The 18,126-nt window shown below is 43.1% G+C and overlaps 1 protein-coding gene across 3 annotated transcripts in view; it reads right to left on the reverse strand.

The window, feature by feature from the left end:
• Positions 1 to 18,126, reverse strand: part of Insr (insulin receptor) — a 144,487-nt gene that overhangs the window by 107,193 nt on the left and 19,168 nt on the right. For all 3 annotated transcript variants that reach the window (XM_050127343.1, XM_050127342.1, XM_050127341.1), the window contains exon 2: positions 13,297 to 13,848. In XM_050127343.1, the coding sequence (XP_049983300.1) occupies positions 13,297 to 13,848 (552 nt within the window). The remainder of the gene's footprint in view (positions 1 to 13,296; positions 13,849 to 18,126) is intronic.

Genomic DNA, 18,126 nt, shown 5'->3' on the forward strand with positions numbered 1-18,126 from the left:
AAAACCAAGGCCGGGGATATAGCTCAGTGATAGAACATTTGTCTAGCATGCATAAGACCCTGAGTCTGAACTTCAGCCCTACAAAAGTTACTTATGAAATAAAGGTAAAGGAATGGCACAGACAAGATCTGGAACACAGATGTTTACAGAAGCTCTATTTCAAGTAACTAAAGGGGGAAAACATCACAAATGTTGATAAAGTGGTAAAATTGATAGGAGCCATATAATGAAATACTATCCAGCCATTAAAAAAAATCAAAACTTAATGAAATGACTATGTGAGTGAATTTTGAGAACATTGTTCTTAGAAAAAGAAAAGAAAGAACATAGAACAAGCTACATATTATCTGATTCTATGAACAAGAAATGTCCAGAACAGTGAATTACACAGCCTGAAAGCTAACTGCTCGTTCCAGGAGTTGAGGGAATCAGGATAGCGAGAGAGTAATAATGGATATAGAATTCCTTTGGGGGTGATAAGAATGTTCCACAGCAGACCTTGGGGAAGGTAACACCACATTATCCATACAGTGTCTAAATATATTCTACCGCAGCCAGAAAACAGTGTTCGCCAGGAATGCTGGACTCCCAGTGCTTGGAAGAATGAGGCAGGAGTATGGCCAAGAGTTTGAGGACAGTGAGACTCTATCTCAAACAACAAGAAAAGTCCAACATCCATATCCCCTCCATTTAATGATAGTTCTAGCAGACCAAGGGAGAAAGACGCACACAGAGACCAAGCACACCACAGCTGAACCAAGGTCCCTGGCACCTCCCTGGGGCATGTCAGGTGTTCAGTGACAAAGAACAGATTTCACTTTCCACAAAGGATGACAGGGTGGGAAATAACTGGTCAATGAATTTCATCAAGCCAAAGAAAAACCAGTTAGACCAGTTACCTAGTCACCAGGCAAGTCAGCCAGAAACACCTCCTTATAAGTATGCATTGACCTCTATCCAGCATCTTCCATAAATGATTGGGACAATATTCTCTCAAAAGAAAAATGAAAAAATGAAGCTTTCCACTGACATCCTAAAGAATCTTCCAGAAAAACAATCTTCCTCAAGACCCAGTAATACCACTTTTGGGTATATACCCAAAGGATGTTCAATCGTACCACAAGGACATGTGCTTAATTATGTTCATAGCAGCATTGTTTTGGAAACAATCTAAATGCCCCTTGACGGAAGAATGGATAAATTCTTCTGTGGGATATTAACACAATGGAGTACTACACACCAGAAAAAATAATGACATCTTGAAATTTGCAGGCAAATGGATGGAGCTAGAAAACATCATATTGAGTGAGGTAACCCAGACACAGAAAGACAATTATCATTATGTACTTACTCATAAGTGGTTTTTAAACATAAAGCAAAGAAAACCAGCCTCATCACAATCACAATCTCAGAGAACCTAGACAACAAAGAGGACCCTAAGAGAGATATACATGAATCTAATCTACATGGGAAATAGAAGACAAGATCTCCTGAGTAAATTGGGAGCATGGGGACCATGGGAGAGGGTTGAAGGGGAGGGGGGAGTTAGGGAGGGGAGTAAGAAAAATGTAAAGCTCAATAAAATCAATTTAAAAAATGGAGAAAAAAAAAGACTCTTCCAGAAAACTCTGCACTTGTCAGGTCTGTAAATCTGCATATTCACCATTAAAGATTTGAACACTAGAGACAGGGGAGATGGTTCAGTGGGTAAAGTGCTTGCCTGCAAGCATGAGGGCCTGAATTCAGATCCCCAGAACCCATGTAAAAAGTTGGAGACGCACAACTGTAATCCCAGCAATTACAGTTGCTAGAAGCAGGAGGATATCTGGGGCTTGCTGGCCAGCTAGTAGAACTAACTTGGTGAGCTCCAGTTTCAGTAAGAGAGCCTGTCTGGAAATAAATAAATAAATAAATAAATAAATGAATGAATGAATGAATGAATGAATGAATGAATAAATAAATAAATGAATAAATAGACAAACAAACAAACAAACAAATAACATAGGTGGGCCAGCAAGATGGTTCAGTGGGTAAAGGCATTTACCATCAAGTCTACCTAACCATCTGGGTTTGGTTCCTAGGGACCCACATAGTAGAAGGGAAGAACCAACTTCCCCAAGTTGTCTTCTGACCTCCACAAGCACACTGTGGTACACATGTGCTCCCATTCACATACATTCTCTGTCTCTCTGTCTCTCTCACCACACACTCACACACACACTTCCATTTCACACATATGCTCTCTCTCTCTCTCTCTCTCTCTCTCTCACACACACACACACGTACACTAAATAGAAAGATGAGAGAGAGAGAGAGAGAGAGAGAGAGAGAGAGAGAGAGAGAGAGAGAGAGAGAGAGAGAGAGAGGAGAGAGAAAGGATAAAGTTTTTAAGTTAGGCAGTTCAGGATTAACAACTAATAATAAAACATAATAATATACTGTAGTAAACATTGTGTAACTGTATTCTGTCTCTCCCTTCCTTCCTTCTTACCTCATCTCTCACAAAATACTTCTAAGCTTTCAGCTCTTAAACCAGTGGCTCTCAACCAGTGGGTTATGACCCTTTGGTGGGGGAGTCACATATCAGACATTTACATTATGATTCATAACAGTAGCAAAATTATAGTTATGAAGGAGCAACAAAATAATTTATGGTTGTGGGTCACCACAACATGAGGAACTGTACTAAAAGGTTGCAGCATTAGGAAGGCTGAGAACCACCAACTTAAATCTTCTGCAGCTTCTCTTTGGCATATGGAAATTATTAGTGTTATGGTTTTCATCTCATTAAGAGACAAGCCACGCCCACTCCCGGCGACCCCTGCCCTCCTCACACCATCTTAGATTCTCTGTCCCCTCTTGGTGCTCACGTGTCTCTTCTCTCTCAGGCCCTTCTCTGTCTCTCTCCTTTCTCTTCTCCTTCTTCCCCCAAACACACTCTCTCTCTCTCTCTCTCTCTCTCTCTCTCTCTCTCTCTCTCTCTCTCTNCCCCCCCCCCCAAATAATAAATATCCAATTCTATTCTGTACAATGTGTCTGCCCATGTGCCTTCTACCCGCCGCCTGCTCACACCCGCCCGCCTCTCTGGGACCAGCCTGCCAGGGATCTTACAACCGCTCCGGGGTCCGGCAGCTGTCTCTGCCTGGGACTAGCTGCTCTGCGGGCCACCAGGGATCTTGCAGCATTTTAAAAATTAGTATGCCTATTTAAGCCTTGGAACTGAAACTCAGTAAAATGAGTGTTATTTGAAAATGAGCACAGCGCAGCCCATGTAGCAAAGATGGCTATCAACTGACTAATGGGAATGTAGTGTAACCCTATGGAAATGCTGGGCAAAGTCACAATCATACCACAGAAGGGATGGTGCAAAGTTTTGTCAATCTACTTAAAATGGTGCACTTTAAAATGTGAATTCTAGGAGCTTGGGGATTTTCTGATACGTGGGGGGACACACATGCGCACGTGCTTGCACACATATTTATGCATGCATAAATATGCATGCATATTTATGTGTATGATGGTGTACGTGTGTCCAGGTGAGCATATTCGTGTGTCCTTGCATGAGAGAGGAAGAATCTATAATACATAATCTTGGGCGAGATGGGTGCTGTGTAAATGTCCTTAAGAGAGTCATGTGACTCATGGTCCAACACCTTTTAGGTAGTCTCTTTACTGACTATTCCACTCTCATTGTTCAGAACGTTTGTTTCTACTCCCAGCTATGTCATTGATCTATTCATTGCACTCAAAACACAAACAAGAACCTGGCTACTTCAGCAGATACACAAGGACTCTGATCTGATCTGTGAAACCATGCAGGCCACAGGTGAGTACAAACCTACCTTCCATCCCAATCTAAACCACCTCCCATCCCCACTGCATCTAGACTACAACCCAGCTCCAGCCCAAAACTCAAAAGGCCCTAGAAAATCCAAGCCCAAAGGTGGTCTTGCATTCTACCGAGTCTATTCCTATCACGCCCATTCCTCTAGACTCTTTGTCCCTGAGTTGCCAGTATTCTCAAAATATTCCCAAAGGTAATGTGTTCGTCCCCTCAGTCATCTATCTTCTCCACTGTCTCCTCCCTGTGACTTCCAGGTTTTGTCAGTTTGACACAAACTTAGATATAACTAGGAAGGCAAACTCTTAGTTAAGAAAAATGCCTCCGTGGGAAATGATTGATGTGGGAGGGCCCAGCTCACTGTAGGTGGTGCCAAACCCTAGGCTTGTGGTCCTGGGTTCTATAAGAAAGCAGCCAGTGAGTTGTGTTCTTCCATAGTCTCTGCATCATCTCCTGCCTCCAGGTTTCTGCCCTGTGTTCCTGGCCTGACCTCCCTAGATAACAGACTACAAACTATAAAATGAAATAAACCCTTTCCTCCCCAAGCTGCTTTTGGTCAAGGAGTTTATCATAATTGAAAGCTATCTAAGACATCCCCCAACTCCTACTACCCAAGAGTACTCCTCAGAAGTTCCCATAAAAACCTCACCCACAAGACCCATTGCTCCTTTGAGCTCGGATAGGGGTAAAAATAAATAACACTTCCTCCCCTCCCTCCTCCTACCCTTTGTGTGCTAACCCATAAGCCACCCACTCCTTTTCTCCCATTCACCAGTCCTTCCCAGGGAATTTTACAACATGCGAATGAGGTCACTGAAGCCATAAACAGCTAATGAACTGCTCTCTTGGATATCAAAACACAATAAAAGCTAGCACTCAGAACAGAAATGCCCCAGGTACAGGAGAGGGAGGCAGAAACAATAACAGCCACAGGAAGGGGAGACTTTTTCTTTCCTTCTTTCTCTTCCCCCTTTCTCTCTTTTCCTTCCATTTTTTTCCTTCTTTAGAATAGAATGTCTCCCAACTTCCCCTCTTATCTCTTTTCTTCCTTCTTTCCTTTTTCTGGGGTTCAAGGTTTCACTTTGTAACGAGGGGTGGCCTCACATTTGCCACCCTCCTGCCTCAATCTTCCCAGACTAGGATTACAGATGACTGCTATCACATCTATCTTGGTTTCTGCCACAAACAGCATCAAGACCCACCCCCATGAGTCTCTAGGGGGCACAAAGTACCCCAGAATGACTCATATCCACACAGAGTTCCCCAGAGTCAAGAGTGGAAGATTTTATACATTTTGATAGTTAAACAGAAATGTTTAACGGAGAACATCTTATGTGTAGAGACGATTTTAAGTAAAAGACATGAAAAAGGCATGCAAAAATCAAGTCAGAGCCCCTGTTTAGAAGCCCCCCTTGAGAGGCTGGTAGCATTGCCCAGTGGTACGGCGTAGTCCTCCCATACACAAGGCTTTGGGAGTCTGTCTTCAACAACAACACCATCACTCTCCAGTAGCTCTGAACATTCAGAATATTTTCTCCACTGAACAAGAAGAGCCACAGATGAAATTGACAAAAAGATTAACAAGCTTCAAAGAAGAAAATTACAGATTAGATTCTGCCAAACCCACACAGGTTCTCACACAAGGAAAGAGGGGAGCAGAGAAATCCTGAATGATAAACATGTTTTTAGAGGCTCTGCCCTGAAATCAAACACAAGCAGAGATAAACAGTCACAGTATAGGCTTAGCACCCACCCGAGGACTTTCTGAAAGACGTTTTTAAACAACTCTCAAAGGCCAGTTCTCTCCATTCAAGGCTGGGAGTCCAGTCCACAGGTCCAACATTTCTGGAAAGCCATTTGGCAATCCAAATCAGGAGCCTCTGACCCAGAAATTTCCTTTCTGGAAAACAAGGCTAAAAGAAACAAACATGGAGCTGGAGAAATGGCTCAGCAGTTCAGAGCACTTGCTGCTCTTGCCAAGGATCTGGGTTCAGGTCCCAAACCCACAAGGCAGCTCACAACCATTAGAACTACAATTCCAGGGGACCCAACACCTTCTCCTGGCGTCTGTCTAAGGGCGCAAATGTGATACACAGACAATCTTGAAGGCAGAACACCCATGTATATATAATAAAAATTATTTTAAAAAATAAAACTTGAACCCTAAAACAGTCAAATTCTTTTTTTAAAAAATGAAATAATCTAAGTGCCTTATAATTCAGAAGGCGAAAGATATAGAGGCAACAGATCCTGAAGGGAGTGGAGAGACAGCTCAAAGGTAAAGGCATTTGCTCCCGCAGCCTGACTACCTAAGTATGTGGACGAAGAAGACCAACTTCTAAAAGTTGTCCTCCAACTTCCATGTGGGCCATGGAATACAAGTGCATACTCATATATAGACACGCATGCATACACACACATACACACACACACAAAATAAAAATAAATAGATGTAAAAAAATACTACTTTCAAAGTTGAATTTTTACACATTTTCTTTTTCTGACTATCTCTTGCAAACTGACTTCTATAAGCAGATAAGAAAAATATGTTATGTCAAATACACACCTTTGCATGGTCTACTACTCAACCAAGCAGAGGCCCACAGGAACATTCACTATCCAGCAGGGGTGTGGCAAACAGTCCTCCCAAAATATCTGCCCCCCTACTTATTTTGTAAATAAAAGTTTTTTGACATACAAGCCACACCCATGTCTTAACACCTAACGCGGGGTTCAGTACACTCATTCACCTATCAGAGATCTCACCTCCCACAGTCTCAATAACCCATAGTCAACGGTAAACTACCAAATGGAAGATTCCAGAAATAATCAATTCGTGTTTTCAATCATGTACTTTTTGGAGTGGCATAATAAAAATCTCAAGATGTCCTGTTCTGCCACACCTGATATACGAATCAACTTCAAGTATAAAACTAGTTGTTGGGCAGGCGGAAACCGATGCACGGACGGCGGCGGGCGGAAACCGACGCACGGTGGGCGACGCAGCTGGCGCGGGCCGGACCGGCGGGTACTGACACAGTGGCAGGCAACGCAGGCGGCAGGGACCAGCGCAACACTGAGAGCAGATCGCCCCAGGACAATTTAATCAAAGAGGTAGGCCTTTGGTTGGCGAGGTCCCTGGCATACAGGGAACCTGGTTCTTTTCCTGAAGACCCGTCTGAGGGGTGAGAGGGATCTTGGCCCCTGGCAGAAGCCAGGAAACAGAACGAGGGCATTTTGCAAGAGGAGCCTCTTTCAGCAGGGAAACCTGATCTGGTTTTAAAAGACCAATTAGAGAGCATCAATAAGAGGAGATGGGCAGGCGCCAAGGCAAAAATTCACCCAATAACCTGAAAAACAATATGAAAGCACCAGAACCCAATGATCTTACAATAGAAGGTCTTGAGCACCCAAACACAGAAGAAGTGGAAAAAATCGACTTTATGAAAGCAATAGAGTCCCTTAAACAATATGTAAAAAACACCTTTATAGAAATGGATGAGAAGTATAACAAAAAGTTTGAAGAATTGAGTAAATACCTACATGAGACCCACAAACAGGTTCAAGAATTGAAAACTGAAATGGAAGCAAAGAAGAAAACACAAACGGGGGACCAGATGGATACGGAAACTCTAGATCAACGAGCAGAGCCTGCAGAAACAAGCATAATCAATAGAATACAAGAAATAGAAGAAAGAATCTCAGATTCTGAAGACACCATAGAGAAAATAAACGCACTGATCAAAGAAAACAGCAAAGCCAACAAATTCTCATCACAAAACATTCAGGAAATATGGGACACAATAAAAAGACCAAACCTGAGAATAATAGGAATAGAAGAAGGGGAAGAATCACAGCTCAAAGGCCCAGAAAATATATTTAACAAAATTATGGAAGAAAACTTTCCCAACATAAAGAAAGAAATTCCTTTGAATATCCAAGAAGCATACAGAACACCAAACAGACTGGATCAAAGAAAATCATCCCCTCGCCATATAATAATCAAAACACAAAATATACAGGTTAAAGAAAGAATATTAAGAGCTGCAAAGGAAAAAGGCCAAGTAACTTATAAAGGTAAACCGATCAGACTTACACCTGACTTCTCTATGGAAACCATGAAAGCCAGAAGGTCCTGGATAGAGGTTCTTCAAAAACTAAGAGACCATGGATGCAAACCCAAACTTCTATACCCAGCCAAGCTAGTATTCACTATCAATGGAGAAAACAAGACATTCCAGGATAAGAACAAATTTAAACAATACGTAGCCACAAATCCAGCGCTACAGAAAGTAATAGAAGGAAAATCGCAACCCAAGGAATCCAACATTGCCAACACTGACTACAATAACTCAGGAATCTAGCGAACCTTCACCAGTACAACTCAAAGAAGGGACACACACAAACTCTACTACCGAAAACAGTAAGAATAACCGGAGTAAACAACCACTGGTCACTAATATCACTTAATATTAATGGTCTCAATTCACCTATAAAAAGGCACAGGCTAAGGGATTGGATACGAAAACAGGATCCAACATTCTGCTGTTTGCAAGAAACACATCTCAACCACAAAGACAGGCATCTACTCAGAGTAAAAGGTTGGGAAAAGGTCTTTCAAGCAAATGGTCCTAACAAAAAAGCAGGTGTGGCCATACTAATTTCCAACAAAACTGACTTCAAACTAAAATCAATCAGAAGAGATCGAGATGGACACTTTATACTCATAACAGGAACAATTCATCAGGATGACATCTCAATCCTGAATATCTATGCCCCTAATATAAAAGCACCCACTTATGTAAAAGAAATATTTCTAAAACTCAAGGCAGACATAAAACCACACACACTAATAGTAGGAGACTTCAACACACCTCTCTCTCCAATGGACAGGTCAATCAGACAGAAACCTAATAGAGAATTAAGAGAATTATTGGAGGTAATGAAGCAAATGGACTTAACAGACATCTACAGAACACTCCACCCAAATAGGAAAGAATATACCTTCTTCTCTGCAGCTCATGGAACCTTCTCAAAAATTGACCATATACTCGGAAACAAAGGAAACCTCCACAGATACAAAAGAATATCAGTGTCCACCTGTGTCTTATCAGATCACCACGGATTAAAGTTAGATGGCAACAACTATGCTACCCCCAGAAAGCCGACAAACTCATGGAAACTGAACAGTCAACTACTGAACCACACCTGGGTCAAGGAAGAAATTAAGAAAGAAATTAAAGTCTTCCTTGAATTTAATGAAAATAAAGAGACAACATACTCAAACCTATGGGACACGATGAAAGCAGTGCTAAGAGGAAAGTTCATAGCACTAAGTGCCCACTTAAAGAAAACAGAGAAAGCATACATTGGGGACTTAATGGCACACCTGAAAGCTTTAGAAAAAAAAGAAGCAGAGGTGCCCAGAAGGAGTAGAAGACTGGAAATAATCAAACTGAGGGCAGAAATCAACAAAATAGAAACACAGAAAACAGTCCAAAGAATCAATGAAACAAAAAGTTGGTTCTTGGAGAAAATCAACAAGATCGACAAACCCCTATCCAAACTAACTAAACAACAGAGAGAGAACACGCAAATAAATAAAATCAGAAATGAAAGGGGGGACATAACCACAGACACAGAGGAAATCCAGAGAATCATTAGATCTTACTATAAAAGCCTGTATGCCACAAAACTGGAAAATGCAAAAGAAATGGACATTTTTTTAGATAAGTACCATATACCAAAGCTAAACCAAGACCAGGTGAATGATCTAAATAGACCTGTTAGTCGCGAAGAACTAGAAACTGTTATCAAAAATCTCCCTTCCAAAAAAAGCCCAGGACCAGATGGGTTCAACGCAGAATTCTACCAGAACTTCCAAGAAGAGCTAATACCTATACTCCTTAACGTATTTCACAATATAGAAACAGAAAAGTCATTGCCAAATTCCTTTTATGAAGCTACAGTTACCCTGATACCAAAACCACACAAAGACCCAACCAAGAAAGAGAATTACAGGCCTATCTCACTCATGAATATCGACGCAAAAATTCTCAATAAAATACTGGCAAACCGAATTCAAGAACACATCAGAAAAATTATCCATTATGATCAAGTAGGCTTCATCCCAGAGATGCAGGGCTGGTTCAACATACGCAAATCTATCAATGTAATCCACCATATAAATAGACTGAAAGAAAAAAACCATATGATCATTTCATTAGATGCGGAAAAAGCATTCGACAAAATTCAACACCCCTTTATGATAAAGGTCTTGGAGAGAATAGGGATACAAGGGTCATACCTAAATATAATAAAAGCTATCTACAGCAAACCGACAGCTAACATTAAATTAAATGGAGAAAAACTCAAAGCCATCCCACTAAAATCAGGAACAAGACAAGGATGTCCACTCTCTCCATACCTCTTCAATATAGTGCTTGAAGTTCTAGCAATAGCAATAAGACAACATAAGGGGATCAAGGGGATTCGTATTGGAAAGGAAGAAGTTAAGCTTTCGTTATTTGCAGATGACATGATAGTATACATAAGCGACCCCAAAAATTCTACCAAAGAACTCCTACAGCTGATAAACACCTTTAGTAGCGTGGCTGGATACAAGATCAACTCCAAAAAATCAGTTGCCTTCCTATACACTAAGGATAAGGAAACAGAGAGGGAAATCACAGAAGCATCACCTTTCACGATAGCCACAAAGAGCATAAAATATCTTGGGGTAACCCTGACCAAGGAAGTGAAAGATCTATTTGACAAGAACTTCAAGTCTTTGAAGAAAGAAATAGAGGAGGACACCAGAAAATGGAAGGACCTCCCTTGCTCTTGGATTGGGAGGATCAACATAGTAAAAATGGCAATTCTACCAAAAGCAATCTATAGATTCAATGCAATCCCCATCAAAATCCCATCAAAATTCTTCACAGATCTGGAGAAGACAATAATCAACTTTATATGGAAAAACAAAAAACCCAGGATAGCCAAAACAATCTTATACAATAAAGGAACGTCTGGAGGCATTACCATCCCTGACTTCAAACTCTATTACAGAGCTACAGTATTGAAAACAGCTTGGTATTGGCATAAAAACAGAGAAGTCGACCAATGGAATCGAATAGAAGACCCTGACTTTAACCCACAAACATATGAACACCTGATTTTCGATAAAGGAGCTAAAAGTATACAATGGAAAAAAGAGAGCATCTTCAACAAATTGTGCTGGCAAAACTGGATGTCAATCTGTAGAAGAATGAAAATAGACCCATATCTATCACCATGCACAAAACTCAAGTCCAAGTGGGTGAAAGACCTCAATATCAGTCCAAACACACTGAACCTGATTGAAGAGAAAGTGGGAAGTACTCTACAACACGTGGGCACAGGAGACCACTTCCTACGTATAACCCCAGCAGCACAGACAGTAAGGGCCTCATTGAATAAATGGGACCTCCTGAGACTGAGAAGCTTCTGTAAAGCAAAGGACACTGTTGCTAAGACAGAAAGGCAACCCACTGACTGGGAGAAGATCTTCACCAACCCCACAACTGACAAAGGTCTGATCTCCAAAATATATAAAGAACTCAAGAAACTAGACCGTAAAAGGCTAATCAACCCAATTATAAAATGGGGCACTGAGTTGAACAGAGATCTCTCAACAGAAGAAGTTCAAATGGCCAAAAGACACCTAAGGTCATGCTCAACTTCCTTAGCGATCAGGGAAATGCAAATCAAGACAACTTTAAGATACCATCTTACACCTGTCAGAATGGCGAAAATCAAAAACACCAATGATAGCCTTTGCTGGAGAGGTTGTGGAGAAAGGGGTACACTCATCCATTGCTGGTGGGAATGCAAACTTGTGCAACCACTCTGGAAAGCAGTGTGGAGGTTTCTCAGGAAATTTGGGATCAACCTACCCATGGACCCAGCAATACCACTCTTGGGAATATACCCAAGAGAGGCCTTATCACACAACAAAAGTATATGCTCTACTATGTTTATAGCAGCATTGTTTGTAATAGCCAGAACCTGGAAACAACCTAGATGCCCTTCAATTGAAGAATGGATGAAGAAAGTATGGAATATATACATATTAGAGTACTACTCAGCAGTAAAAAACAAGGACTTCTTGAAGTTTGCAGGCAAATGGATGGAAATAGAAAACACCATCCTGAGTGAGGTAAGCCAGACCCAAAAAGAGGAACATGGGATGTTCTCACTCATATTTGGTTTCTAGCCATAAATAAAGGACATTGAACCTATAATTCGGGTTCTTAGAGAAGCTAAATAAGAAGGAGAACCCAAAGAAAATCATATAGGCATCCTCCTGAATATTAAACTTCATCAGGCGATGAAAGGAGACAGAGACAGAGACCCACATTGGAGCACCGGACTGAAATCTCAAGGTCCAAATCAGGAGCAGAAGGAGAGAGAGCACAAGCAAGGAACTCAGGACCGCGAGGGGTGCACCCATACACTGAGACAATGGGGATGTTCTATCAGGAACTCACCAAGGCCAGCTGGCCTGGGTCTGAAAAAGCCTGGGTCAAAACTGGTCTCGCTGAACATAGCGGACAAGGAGGACTACTGAGACCTCAAGAACAATGGCAACGGGTTTTTGATTCTACTGGACCTATTGGTTTCGTGGGAGCCTAGGCAGTTTCGTGGATGCTCACCTTACTAGACCTGGATGGAGGTGGGTGGTCCTTGGACTTCCCACAGGGCAGAGAACCCTGATTGCTTTTTGGGCTGACGAGGGAGGGGGACTTGATTGGGGGAGGGGGAGGGAAAGGGGAGGCGGCGGTGGGGAAGAGACAGAAATCTTTAATAAATAAATAAATAAAAATTAAAAAAATAAAAAAATAAAACTAGTTGTTAAAACAATGATGATTATATTCAAATTATCTTTATTTTACTTAACGGTGTCCCCCTAAGTGCAAAAGTGATGTTTGTTATTTTATTAGAGAATACCATTATAATTATTCTATTTCAGTATTGGTTATGGTTGTTAATCTCTTACCAAGTGACAGTATGTATGTGTGTGTCTGTGTGTATGCGTGTATCTGCACACACTACATGCACAACTCTCAGAGGCCCAGGGTACTGGATTTTCTGAGTGATATGGTGCTGGAAACTGAACATGAGTCTTCTAGAAGAGCAGAAAATGCTCTCAAATGTTGAGCCATACCCCAACTGCCTCCGTTTATTTTTGTTATGGTATTCTATCATAGCAATAGAAAAGTATAGATATATATAAATACACACACACAAAAATGTATATGCGCCATAGTGAAGTGTATCCCTCAAAGATAAGGAGGCGAGGGGTGAGTGTATTGTCTTGATGGAAATTCTAGGGTTTGTACTCTGCACCCTTCATCACCTAAACCTTTCCAGTGACCAGGAAGGAATGGATTAGAACGGAGCTGCCTCCAGCATACCTTTCTGACAATGACTGTGTGTCCAGCACCGTTCCACAAACTGCCCATTGATGACGGTGGCAGGGCAGTTGGTCTTGCCCTTGGCAGTGCCTGGACAGACATCCCCACACTCCTCATTGTCATCTTTGTTCAGCACGATGTAGTTGTCCTCCACAGAATCCAAGATCCGAGACCAGTCAATGGTGGCCAGGTAACAGAGCTCATTATTCTTCTCAATGCGGACAGAGCCCCGGGTGATGTTCATGAGGTTGTAGAGCCCCAGCTCCTTCAAGTGGACCATCTCAAAGATGACCAGGGCATAGTTGAAGAAGAGGCGGGAGCCTCGGATGACTGTAAGGTTGGGGAAGAGGTCTTTCAAACTCTCCAGGCCATAGACACGGAAAAGAAGCAGGTAGTCTGTGATCATGATGAGTTTGGGGAAACTGAGGTCTCGGAAATCTTCGGGTCTGGTTTTGAACATCAAGAGGATCTGCAGATGGCCCTCGATGACTGAGCAGTTCTCCAGCTCATGCAGCCTGGTCAGGTTGTTCCTGATGTCCATGCCAGGGCACACTAAAGGGCAGACAACAGAAGCAAAGTAGATGAGTCAAAGACTCTAGAACAGCTAATGAGGCCAGAGTCAGAAAGACAGCAGTGTTTTCTGTACAGGCATGGAGACCTGACGCCCATGCCCAGGACCCACGTAGTAAGCTGGTACAGCAGCATGTGTCTTTGAGGGCTGGGGGCATGCAGAGATAGCAGATTCCCACAGCTTACTGGGCTACTTGTATCAACGAACGCCAGGTCAGTAGGATACCCTGCCTTAAGAAATAAAGTGGAGGGCTTCTATGGAACAGTTGTCACTTGAAGTAGACTTCTGGTCTCTAACATACACACACACACACAGGGGCTATATATCCCAGAGCACTCTAGGTCAGCATATCAGAGTCTCCTGCAAATCTATGCTCACTGCTGCTCTGCTCACAATATCTATATGTGAAAGCAGTTTAAATGGATAAATAATAAAGAAAATGTGGCACATAATGTAATATAGACATCTTCTCAATAGCCAAGTTATGAAACAAGCAATTGATGAGAACTAGACTGTGGCTCAGCTGGTAGACCACTTTCCCAGCATGCATAAAGCCCCTTAGTTCCATGCCCAGCACATACTGGATATGGTGGCGCACAACTATAATCCCAGCATTTAGGAGGCAGGAGACAGGAGGTTCAGGAGTTGATGGTCATCTTCGGCTACATAGCAAGTAAGAGGCCAACCTGGGCTATTTGAGACCCTGTCTTAAAAAATAGTGATAATAACAGATAACAAAGAAAATATGGCATGTAGACACAATGGAGTGTTAGCCAGTCATACAGAATGAAATAGTTACATATATTATATACATGCATGACAGAAGCAGAAAGGAGAGCAGTTGAGGTAAAGAAACATGCATGTGGGCAGAGATCCAAGTAAGAATAATGGGGCAGGCAGGGGTGATGAGCAAGGTACAATCATATAGAAACACAAAATGACATAGCTTGAAACCCATTCTTCAGTATGCCAACCAAAAGCTTAATGAAGGAAAAAAACAGGACTCTTTTCCAATCTTCCTGGCTATTAACAGAGACAGTGCCACGGTCAATGTGAGCAGGTGTGTCTCTTCCACATCCAGATTTCGTGAACTTTGCAGAGTTGCCCAGGAAAGGATGATCTGTTTCCAGGCTTTGAGAAGCCTCTATATTGGTTCTCCACTGACTATACCAGCAGACATTTCCACAACAGTATGTAAGAGCTCCCCTTCCTTAATATTCACATCATTCTGATGAATAGCCATCGCCATAAATGCCCATCAATGAATGAATAGATAACGATATATGGTGTGCTAGGGATGGTGGCAACTTGTAACCACAGTGATCAAGAGGCTGAGGCAGGAAGATTATGAGTATGAGGATAATCTGGGATACATGGACTAGGCTGAATGACATGGTTCAGATGTAGAGCCCCTGCCTAGACTCTCCTAATGAGGGCTGGGATGTGGCTTAAGGGAAGAACCCCTGCCTAGAATCTCCCAGTGAGAGGCTGGAGGTCTGGTTCAGGGATAGAGTCCCTGCCTAGAGTTCCCCAGTGAGGAGATGGGACAGTGGTTCAGAGGTAGAAGCCCCTGCCTACTGTGCACAAGGCCTTCTGTCCAATCCCCATCAGAGAAGATGGGAAAGCTACAATTAGGGCCAGTGCCAGCTTTGTGGTCACCCACTGTGGGCTCTGCATTTCAAATTGCTAAGCCAGCCCCGATGAATGGCTTTCCCTGTAAAGCAACCATGCCTAAATAATTCCTTTCAAAAGGCAAAGAACATAATTCCTTTGGCTGCCTAGTTAGAAGCCTTAACATAATCATAACCCTATCTATGAGGCAATCGGCTGACAGGAGGGTTGAGTAAGACATCAAGTGCAGAGGAAAGGGCAGCCGACCCCAGCCCAGGGCCCCTGAGCCTCAGCATGGAAGCTCTTCAGGAAGTGACTGACAGGAAAATGTACTCATATCAGAACAGGGCAAGAAAACTGAATGTCTTTGTTTTGTGTTCACCCACCTCCCTGGCTGGCTCTGCTTCCGTGGCCTGCCCTCCTGGCTGCCAATCAAGGTCTAATTACCTTTTACCTGGGTGTGGCAAGAGCTTCCCAGGAAACCCAACCTCCATCTCTTTGCACAAAGGGAATGCTGATTCTCCTAAGGGTGGGGGGCCTGCCAAGTTCCCACCCCCTCCACACCTTCCCATGGTCCTGCACGCCTGGCAATCACAGTCCTCGACATTCCTAAAAACCCTCCCACCCCTTAAGCCATGTGCACTGGCTAGTTTTTGTCAACTTGACACAAGCTTGAGTCATCTGGGAAGAGAGAACCTCAGTTTAGAAACTGCCTTCATCAGACTGTCCTAGAGGCAAGCCTGTGGATTGATATGGCAGGAGCCAGACCACTATGGGCCTCCCCAAGGCGGGTGGACAAAGAAAGGCAGGAAGAGCAAGCCAGTCAGCCCTGCTCCTCCAAGGTCTCCACTTCAGTTCCTGCCTTGAGTTTCTGCCTTGACTTCCCTTCATGACAGACTAGGTTGTGAAGGTAGCTGTTGGTCATGGTGTGTTTATCAAAGCAACAGCAAACAAACTAGAACACCATGCTAAGCAGCTACTCTCTCAATAGCTACAAAACTTGCTGTCCCCAATGTCAGAAGGGCCCAGGCACTGAATGGTATGCAATAGGTGCTCAGCTCACGTCACCTGTGTTGATGTGTATTTTCCCTCAAATATGTAACATACATCTCTGCGTGAGTCTGTTTATGCACTCACAACCCCTACCTTCACTCCCAGCAAAGGACAAAGGTGTCATTCTTCCTCACATGCCCTCCACTATCTTTTTGAGACAGTTTCTCTCTGACCTGGAGCTTGCTGAGTGGGCTAAGCTAGGGAGTCAGTGAGCCCCAGGACTCCATCTGTCTCTTCCACCTCAGCTATGATTATAAGTATAAGCTGCCACTCCTGGATTCTTGGCTTCTGGGGAACTAATTCAGTTCCTCGTACTTGCAAGGCAAGTTCTTTATTGACTGAGCTGTCTCCCCGCTTCTATTTTAATCTTCCTCATCTTCCTTGTCTTCCTCCTCTGTCCCCATGCTCCCGAGGAAAAGGCAAACAGCTTAACCAGCTAAGCTACCTCCCCAGCTCCTGCTGGCTACTCCCAGCCTCAACCTCCCAAGCCCTCAAATCACAGGGGCCCCACCACACTCTGCTTAGCTCCAGGCCATGATCCCTTAGAGCCATTCAGAAGCCACCCACTCCAGCAGCCCTCCCTGACTGCCCTTCCCGTGAAGACCTCTATGAGTCTTCCCTTCTTTGTGTTCCTTCTATACAAGTTAGCATTTGTCAGAATCAACTCCTTAGATAGCATTTTCCTACCAACCAGAGCCCTCTGCACCCATACAACCCCTGTTTATTTTATCCCAAAACATCCAATATCTTTGAGGCAAAGAGACTCTTACCCTGGAGCCACTGAGATAGCTCATCAGGTAAAGGTGCTTCTACCAAAACTGACAACTGGAGTTCGATCCCTGGACCTCACATAGCAAAAAGAAAGAGACATCCTCTAACCTCCATATGTATACAGTGGGATATACATACATACATGTGCACACACGTGCATGTATGTATGAGCGTGCATGTTCACATACACATACCAGCTAAGATAAAAGGAACAGATAGCTTGAGCCTGGCAAAATAATGAATCCCTGTCTCAAAATGAAAGACTTCAAGCTGGAGAGATGGCTCAGTGGATGAAATGCTGCCTTGTAAGCCTGATTCCATCCCTTGGTAGTGAGCACTTAGAATTTCTGCACTGGGAAGGTGGAGATAGGGGTTCCCTGGAGATCACTGGCTAGCCAGGCTACCAAGGTCCAGGACAGTGACATACCCTGTCTAAAAAAAAATAGGGTGTCTGAGGGACACCCAAATTTTCCATTTGACCTCCACATAGATGTACACATATGTGTAAGTATATACACACTACACACAGGCATGCACACATACACACACATGCACACATGCAAATACACATGAACACACACACACAAAGGGATAGGGAATCTAATCTGAGAATGACTCATAAAAGACGCAAAAGTGACTTGGAGAAGTACATCCTAAAGCTCTTGGATTTGGTGTTCTTGCTTCATAACCCTCACAGAGCATATTAAACTCTATTAAAAGAAAAACCACACACTTATTCATGAGGAAGTTAGAAGCCCCAGCCCTGGGCAAGAGTAAAACTGCCACCCTGCCCCACACACTTGCCAGCCAGGCTCGGAGCAGAG

Source organism: Alexandromys fortis, unplaced genomic scaffold (genome assembly GCF_014885135.2).
Source record: "Alexandromys fortis isolate MF-2015 unplaced genomic scaffold, M_Fortis_MF-2015_v1.1 scaffold_271, whole genome shotgun sequence".
Classification (NCBI taxonomy): domain Eukaryota; kingdom Metazoa; phylum Chordata; class Mammalia; order Rodentia; family Cricetidae; genus Alexandromys; species Alexandromys fortis.